General features: G+C 36.8%; 1 protein-coding gene across 25 annotated transcripts in view; it reads left to right on the top strand.

The window, feature by feature from the left end:
* LOC106884266 (uncharacterized) overlaps positions 1 to 10,030 on the top strand; it is a 275,565-nt gene that overhangs the window by 206,857 nt on the left and 58,678 nt on the right. For all 25 annotated transcript variants that reach the window (XM_089358952.1, XM_089358949.1, XM_089358953.1 and 22 more), the window contains 2 exons: positions 2,935 to 3,084; positions 4,010 to 4,236. In XM_089358952.1, coding sequence (XP_089215078.1) covers positions 2,935 to 3,084; positions 4,010 to 4,236 — 377 coding nt within the window. The remainder of the gene's footprint in view (positions 1 to 2,934; positions 3,085 to 4,009; positions 4,237 to 10,030) is intronic.

Here is a 10,030-nt window from a genome sequence, read left to right as displayed (position 1 = left end):
CAGCCTTGGGCCAATCCTTGTGAGTAGATTTAGTGGACGGAAACTGAAAGAAGCCCATTGTATGTGTATGTGTTTTGTCCCCCCCCCCCCATCATCACTTGACAAGTGACGCTAGTGTGTTTATGTCCCTGTAACTTTGCAGTTTGGCAAAAGAGACCAATAGAATAAGTCCTGGGGTGCTCCAGTATGGCCACAATCAAATGATTGAAAACAAGCAGAAGAATAAAAGGATTATGAAATGTAGAGAAGCAAATATCACGTTCAAATTCCACAGCAATGAAAACATTAATCAGAGACAGTCGTCATGTTTGCCATGAAACCATTACTACTATGGTATTGGTACGTTTAGTTAACGCTAACGAGGAGGGAGAGGATAAATCACATGACTAATTGTCAACATTGTTGTTTTGATTGTAATTATAACCAAAATAATCATACAGCAATTATCTTGCTGAACTTGTGCTCTCTTTCTTTCTTTCTTTCTTTCTTTCTCTCTCTCTTCTCCTCTCTACACCTCTTTCTCTGAAATACACTTTCAAATTGCTACTTTAAATGTGTTTGAATATGTTTAACATATTTTGATGAAGCCAAACCACTTCTTGGAATGTGTGTGTCTGTGTGTGTGCCATAGACACCTAACTAATAATATATATATATATATATATATATATATATATATATATATATATATATATATATATATATATATATATATATATATTTATATTTGTGTAGTCCTGGTAATTGTTGTAGGCATTTTCATCATATATTTGTGGGAATTTTGTCGTCTGTTCAATATTTTCTTTACAAACTGACCATATTGTTGGTACTCTAAGTTGCCTGTTTTATTTGCTTAGTATTCACTGTTGAAAAGCTACTTCAGATAAACGACCGTGCGTTGCTTTTCATGTCACTGAAACATGTTTAAATCCCTATATTTACACTCCTTTAATTACCTTTTACTTCCTAATTAAAGTTTATGTACTTTTCAAGCACATAATCCTCAGAGAATTATGCTAACAAAAACCAAAACAAAACTTAATACATTTAAACTAGTTGACACAGGAACTGTACATGTGACAGAATAGTGTGATGGCATTTAGCATGGTCAGTTGTGTATTTTCAATTCTTGTCTCAGATTGATTGTAAAAATTCTAGAAAACTAACTCAAGGGGTTCTGTACCATTAACATATCACCAAAACCGATAGCCCAGGTAATTATTGTTAGGGGATTTCTTCCATATCTTTGGTAATGTGGGGATTTTTTTTTTTCCATTTATTTTATATTTTGATTAATATCTTCCTAGCTGGACATATTGTTGATTTAATATTCCAATAATATATTGGTTGTTATCAAATGTTGAAAAGTTGCCTTGAATAAAAGACCGTGGATTGTTTTTTAGAATTTGTTTAAATTCTTATTTGCGTGCACAGACACACATGCAAACATCATTATTATTTTCGAAGTCCATTTCTCCACGCTTGCATGAATCTGCTGGAATTTTTTGGGACATATTTTCTGTGGCTGGATGCCCTTTCTGTCACCACTCTTCACTTGTTTCCAAGCAGGGTGATACCTTTACCTCTGCTTGACATGTTTGCACAGATGTTTGGGAACAAACGACACTGCTTGTACGATGGTGATGCTTGTTTACACATGCCATGCAATACCAAGACCAAGTGAGATGCGCGCGCACACACACACACACACATACACACACACACACACACACCTGCACCTGCACACACACACACCTGCACACACACACACACACACAGATCAAGCTGACAGAAACGTTAGCACGCCGGGCGAAATGCTTAGCGGTATTTCATCTGCTGCTACGTTCAGAGTTCAAATTCCGCCGAGGTCGACTTTGCCTTTCATCCTTTCGGGGTCGATAAATTAAGTACCAGTTACGCACTGGGGTCGATATAATCGACTTAATCCCTTTGTCTGTCCTTGTTTGTCCCCTCTGTGTGTAGCCCCTTGTGGGTAGTAAAGAAATAACACACACACACACACACATCATTGTTTTAAATGTCTACTCCATGGCACCTTAAGCAAGTGGCTTCTACTCTATTATGCTAGAACCTTGGGACTGCATTTGATAGATGGAAACTAAAATAACGTGATAGGCTTTCATGCAGTTGTTTCCATATACTGTTTTATGTATACATATGTGTGTGGAGGCAATTATGTGGATGAACGAATTAGATACATTAAATATATAAAATATAATAGTTTGGGTATGAAACACAAAATATGTAAATGAGTGGTTGGCATTAGGAAGGGCATCCAGTTGTAGAAACTCTGCCAGATCAGATTGGAGCCTGGTGCAGCCATCTGGTTTCACCAGTCCTCAGTCAAATTATCCAACCCATGCTAGCATGGAAAGCGGACGTTAAACGATGATGATAATGATGATGATGAGTCTAATTTGTTTATCCACATAATTGCCTGTATACCTGCTCAACTCGAGCCTTCTTATAGCCTTTCTTTACCTGGTGGAATTGTTCCCCTGTAAACACATCGGAGTCTGAGTTTGAATCTTTTGAGTATTGTGGACTATATACATGCGTGCATGCATGTGTGCATGCGTGTGTGTGTGTGTGTGTGTGTGTGTGTGTGTGTGTGTGCTCCCTCATCTTGATATTGTGTGATAGTGGTAAAATAAGTGCCACTGTCATACAAGCAGCGGCATTTATTTCTAGTCTTCCATGAGAACATGCCTGGTCATAAAGAAACATTACCTTGCTTGGAAGCGAGTCAGGGTTAGTGACTGGAAGAGTATCCAGTTGTAGAAAATCTACCTCAACGAATATTCTGTTTGACTCTCGCAAGCATAGAAAAGTGGATGTTAAAATGCTAAAGATGACGATGATGATGATGAGGATGAATAAGTTAACTTTTGATGCTTCGTTTTCTTTTTCCAGAGAAATTTGGGAACCGAGATTACAGTTTGTCAATAGACAATGCAACCCTTGATGATGATGCAGAATACTGTGTTGTTGGACGAAACCTTGTTGGAGAAATAAGGCACTGTGCCCAGCTTATTGTGGAACCAGTGGAAAGTGTTGAGAAAGGTTAGTTAATGAATTCTAAATTTTTATATATATATATATATATATATATATATATATATGTATATATTTATATAAATAAGAATAAGTTCGTTTTTTAAAAATGCCGACCTTATCTCAGGTGGCCAGCATGGGAATAGAAACCTCAGAGGTAATAATTATTATGAAAATTATAGTTTTGGGTATCAAAGATTTGACTGGACTGCTATTTCAAGCATGGTGGTATCTCTTAGATACCCTAGATTATAATTTTTATATATGTATATATGTGTGTGTGTGTGTGTATAATGAAAGAAAGCCCTAAAAATGTAAAAACGTAAATAAAAGTATATATATAATCATCCAACATTCTGATTACCTTATTATTCTATATATATATATATATATATATATATATATATATTTATATATATATATACATATGTATACATATATATATGTATACACATGAATGTATGTATATATATATATATATATATCCATGTATGTATGTGTGTATATATATATATATATATATATATATATATATATATATATACCCCTGGGATCCTGACAGGTACTGCTGTTCTTGGTCAGAATAAACTTAAAAGTAATGATAATTAAGGGGTGACTCCATTCTCCCCACAACTCCAGGTCTCCCACACTGGAGCCTCACTACCTTATGCAGTTTAATGTTATACACAGGACTATATATATATATATATATATATATATATATATATATATATATACACACACACACATACATACATACATACATAAACATGCACATTTTGCAGTGTAAATATGCAAGTTGTCCACACACATTCACTCAAAATGCCTTTCTATTTATTTTATTGATCTTACATTAATTTCTCATTAAAAGTGCTGTGCAATTAACTTAATAATCATTTTATTTTTTTTTTAAATTCTTATACCAATTCTTAAGTGGAGGGAAGTGAGAGAAAGGAAGTTCCAAAGATGACATCATCGACAACAGCATCTGATGTCACCAAGGTTCTGCTGGAGGCTCACAATGGCAGCGTTGGGCAGAAAGCATCCGAAGCACCGTGTGTGAGAGAGGAGAAACACATTGAAAACCTCAGTCGGAAAATGACTCGGACCAAAGATAATGTATCACATGTGGCAGAAGACATGCTTCAGTCAGCAGATGAGGTAAGTCGACATGGCTACATGAGTGTGTTGATATGTTTCCTGTTGTTGTTGTTGTCTTTGATGAAAGACCTTCCAGCCATGACCATCACGTCTTTTATTCAGACAATGTCACTAGGATTTCCCATTCGTTTGAGTACTTCTATTTTTAAGTGTTATGGCACCTGTGCCCAGCGTCGCCTTTCTGGCACTTGTGCCCGCGGAATGTGTAAGGACTTTCGAGTGAGATTGTTGCCAGTGCCCCTGGACTGGCTCTTGTGCGGGTGGCACGTAAAATACACCATTTTGAGTGTGGCCGTTGCCAGTACTGCTCGACTGGCCTTCGTGCGGGTGGCACGTAAAAGCACCCACTACACTCTCGGAGTGGTTGGCGTTAGGAAGGGCATCCAGCTGTAGAAACTCTACCAGATCAGATTGGAGCTTGGTGTAGCCATCTGGTTTCACCAGTTCTCAGTCAAATTGTCCAACCCATGCTAGCATGGAAAGCGGACGTTAAACGACGATGATGATGATGATGATGATTTGATGGAAATTTGGTTGCTATTTCTGGAAGGCCCAGCAACTGTGTAGAAGTACTCTGTCGTTGGTTTGCTGTGTGTGTGTACGTGTCGGTATCATTGCAAGTATACATGTATGTGATGTGAGACTTTTACGTGTATATATGTATCTGCGTATCTTGTTTGTATGCATAAGTATGTGTGCTGTTTATATATATGTCAATGCTGTTATGTGTGGACGTGTCAGGCATATGTGTTTACATAGAATGGTATCATCTAAATTCGACCAGTTTTAGTTGTTCGATGAAGTAAAAACTGAACGCTTAATGGCTCCTTTCTGCATCAACCATAAGACAGTTTGGTTTTTATAAGGGAAGTAACTCTTAGATAACACCGGTTAGTCGAATGGCAGTTATCAAACTTTATATATATATATAGCAATAAGAAAATGGAGGAGAATATGCGGTATCCATCGACTTGCAGACAGTGTATTCCATTGAATTAATTTATTTATTTTGTAACTAAAATGACAGCAGCACAGAATTTTGTCAGTGAACAGGTCGCGGTCTGAAAGCGACTAAAATATTTTGACAAATTAAATTTAAATGTTGAATTGAATCTAACGGCTTTTGTGTGTTATTTTAAATGGCTTACAAACACCTCCCACGCTGCAATTGTTTATATATATATATATATATATATATATATATATATATATATATATATATATATATATATATATATATGTATATATATATATATATTTTTTTTTTACTATGTTCTGCCATAGTAACCAAGTTTGTGGAGATAGCTGACAGCTGTTCTGGGACTGATACGAACTTGTTCTTCTATGTCAGAGGTCTTGCAATGTGGATTATCCTCCACACTTCTTTTAGCAAAGAGAAGGGTCCTGTCAGAGGGCCCTGGTTGATCTGGACAAAGTGATGTGGAATCCTTCCTCTCTCTGGTGAATTGCAGAATCACTCTATTAACTGTAGAAAGAGGGATCCCAAGGTTTTCTGCAATTTTACGCTGACTATGTCCACCTTCAGAATGACCCGCAATACGACCTCTTTGAAATTCAGACAGTTCCAAGGCTTCTTTTGTACATGGCATGATTAAGCAGTCACATCATCATCATCATCATCATCGTTTAACGTCCGCTTTCCATGCTAGCTTATTTTATCAGTCACTTTTGCCAGACTGCTAAGTTATGGGGACATAAACAAACCAACACTGGTTGTCAAATGGTGGGCAACAAACATAGATGTACACGCACACACACACACACACTTACATACACACAAACACACACATGACGGGCTTCTATACAGTTTCCTTTTACCAAATTCACTCACTCTTTGAAACGCTTAGTTTTAGAATGGTCGCAGCCGATGAAGGAAATGTTCTCTATGTGGCCTGTGTGTTTTCTGTGCTCCATTTATCATTTTGTCCACATTTTTTTGCTACGTCCTGTACCTGGATATGCATCTATATATACATGTAGATGTAGGTATGTACATACATATACGTATATTTGCATATATTCATATATTGTTTGTATTATAGTAGAAAACACTTGCCCAAGATGCCGCACAGTGAGACTAAGCCCATTAAAAATTTTTAACTGAAACTCATGGTCTTTATAATAATTCTCTTCTTACAATGTCTCCATATGTTCTGGCAATAATTTGTCTTCAAATCTAATAATATACACATGAGAGCAAAAATTAAGTCAGATTGAAGTGTCTTAAAAATTGTTATGTTTCAGTTTTAAGCAACACTTATTTCTACCAGATTACTAGTTGTACCATGGTGGCACCATGGACATTGTGGCACCATGGACATTGTGACAATAACCACCATATGGAATGCAACACAACTTTGTCGCTTTGCAATTTTCATTCACATTTCAGTGATTAAGAAACTTTCAGTTTTATATTTTACATAATATCTTCAAAGGAAAATAATAAGCTAAAGGAGAAACACATGACCGTATCTTTGAACCAGAATCTGAAACATCTGAGGACGTTAGAGGCTGGCGTTTATTTACAGAACATTATTTTGTGAACATGAACGACATTTTAGTTAGTTCCTTAATTATTTGACTGCACATTGCAGTTGATGCTAACCCCTATAAGTATATCAGTGTGTAACAATCATCGTCATTTAATACCCGTATTCCATGCTGACGTGACAGGACCACAAGCTTGCGCCTCTGGGCTGCATTGGTTCCCAGTGTTTGCTTTGGCAAGGTTCCTATAGCTGGATGCCCATCCTAATGTCAACGACTTTACAGTGTACCATGGGTGATTTTTTTTCATGACAAAGATATTTCTCCTCATTAGGAAAAACAGCTATGGAAACTCTTGTAAAAAGTAACAAGAGTGCATGAATGGCTGTGTGGTAAGTAGCTTGCTTACCAACCACATGGTTCCGGGTTCAGTCCCACTGCGTGGCACTTTGGGCAAGTGTCTTCTACTATAGCCTCGGGCCGACTAAAGCCTTGTGAGTGGATTTGGTAGACAGAAACTGAAAGAAGCCCGTTGTATATATGTATATATATATGTGTGTGTGTGTATATGTTTCTGTGTCTGTGTTTGTCCCCCACCAACATCACTTGACAACCGATGGTGGTGTGTTTACGTCCCCGTAACTTAGCGGTTCAGCAAAAGAGACTGATAGAATAAGTACTAGGCTTACAAAGAATAAGTCCTGGGGTCGATTTGCTCGACTAAAGGTGGTGCTTCAGTACACACATATATATATATACATATATACGATGGGCTTTCAGTTACCATCTACCAAATCCATTCACAAGTCTTTGGTCGGCCCGAGACTATACTAGAAGACACTTGCCCAAGGTGTCACTCAGTGGGACTGAACCCGGAACCATGTGGTTGGTAAGCAAGCTACTTACCACACAGCCACTCCTGCGCCTATATTAAATGCCTTGAATTAATAATAATCCTTTCTACTATAGGCTCAAAGCCTGAAATTTATTGGTTTTGGTGATTACATCAACCCTAGTATTCAACTGGTACCTGTTTTATCCAACCTGGAAAGATGATAGGCCAAGTTAATCTCAGTGGAATTTGAACGCAAAATGTAAAGATAATAAATGCTGTCCAATGTGCTGATGATTCTGCCAGCTCAGATGGTGGTGATGACGATGATTGTTGTTGTTGTTGTTATTATTATTATTATTATTATTATTATTATTATTATTATTATTATTATTATTTTTATGGTGGTGAGCTGGCAGAACTGTTAGCACGCTGGGCGAAATGCTTAGTGGTATTTCATCTGCCACTATGTTCTGTGTTCAAATTCCGCCGAGGTCGACTTTGCCTTTCATCCTATTGGCATCAGTTAAATAAGTACCAGTTATGCACCATGATCGACTTAATCCCTCTCACCAATGGTTCTGCCAGCTCACTCTCTTTACATCAACAACAACAACAACAACAACAATAATCAAATTCTCTTTATAATAAACTCTGACACTGTTTTTTATGCCAACTTACCACCCACTAATAACAGCAACAACACTAAATTAATAATAAAAATATGAATAATTTCTTTACTGTATACATACATATACACATGGATACTATATATATTTGTGTGTGTGTGTGTGTGTGTGTGTGTACACATCTTGCTTAATTTTGAAATTTTTTCCATGTTTGTAATTTAGTTCAATTTCTGACAACCCCCCCACCCACCCCACACACACCCACACACACATACACCCACACATATACACCTCCCTACCTCACCCCCCTCACCCTCCTAGAGAAAACCAGGATATTATCATAAACAATAGCAGACAAGAGACCTTTTTCTTTCTTTCTTGGTTTTTCTCTTTCTCTGGGTGTCTGCTACGGAGACAATTCTTTCCATGCAGAAGTGTAACAAATTTGGTTTCCCTTTTTTTTTTTTTTCCCCAAGCAACAACATGCTGCTTCCATTCTGCATCATCTCCTCCCTTCACCATTATCACCACCATCACCACCTTAGCCTATTAAATACCATCTGGCATCAATTTACATCATCATCATAATAATAATAATAATAATAATAATAATAATAATAATAATAATGATAATAATAATAATAATAATAATGATAATAATAATAATAATGATAATAAAAACCTATCTCTTCTCTGTATACAATCCTATTCTTTGTCTCACAATGTTTGCAGTGTTTGTTGTTATTATAGATGTTTTTTATTTTCTGTTCCTTTTCTTATTATAATGGTGTTCCCTTTTAAATTTTTTATCTTGGATGATAAGCACATTCTGCAGAAGAAAGGAAGGAATATATTATATGTATGTATGTGTGTGTGTGTGTATGTGTATATATCATCATCATCATCATCACTACTCAACGTCCGTTTTCCATGCAGGCATGGGTTGGACAGTTTGGCAGGAGCTGGTAAAGCTGGGGGTGGGGGTTAGACCAGGCTACATTGTCTGTCCTGGCTTGGTTTCTATGGCTGGATGCCCTTCCTAACGCCAACGACATTACAAGGTGTACTGGGTTGGCACTAGCATGGCACAAGAATGGAAAATGGACATTAATGGATGATGATGATGATAAAGATGAAGATACGTTCATGTGTGTGTGTGTGTGTCACACATTCTAGCATCTAGCATGGAAGGCAGATGTTAAACAATGATGATGATGATTATATATATATATATATATATATATATATATATATATATATATATATATATATATATATATATTATAACAATTATAGTAAGGGCAAACTACATGGTATAACAATTAAAATAAGGGAAATCTACATAGTCGTGCCACATGCTAGCATGTGGAAGTACCATGTAATTTTCCCTTATAATTGTTATAAAAAATTATATGCTCTGTATTAATTTTTACCTAAAAGGTTTTACATGCTAGCTACCTGATAAAATCCTACATAGGTTTTATCCCTGATTATAATATGATACACACACACACACACACACACACACACGCACACACAAACATGTATATATGTGTAGTAATAATAGTAGGATAGGTAACATGTATGACTATCTTTGATTAGCATGAAAATTTCCATGTTGGAAGGCTTGACAGGAACTGGTAAGGCCAGGGGCCATGCCAAGCTCCATAGTCTGTTTAGGTTTGATTTTTATGGCCAGACGCCCTTTCTAACACCAACCTCTCCACAGAGTGTACTGGGTGCTTTTTATGTGGCACCATCGCCAATGCTTTTTTAAACGGCACCAGCACCAGGGCATTTTTTATGTGGCACCAGCACCCACAAC

Source organism: Octopus bimaculoides, chromosome 10 (genome assembly GCF_046866305.1).
Source record: "Octopus bimaculoides isolate indiv1 chromosome 10, ASM4686630v1, whole genome shotgun sequence".
In the NCBI taxonomy this organism is placed as follows: domain Eukaryota; kingdom Metazoa; phylum Mollusca; class Cephalopoda; order Octopoda; family Octopodidae; genus Octopus; species Octopus bimaculoides.
This window is presented reverse-complemented; position numbering and strand designations above follow the sequence as displayed.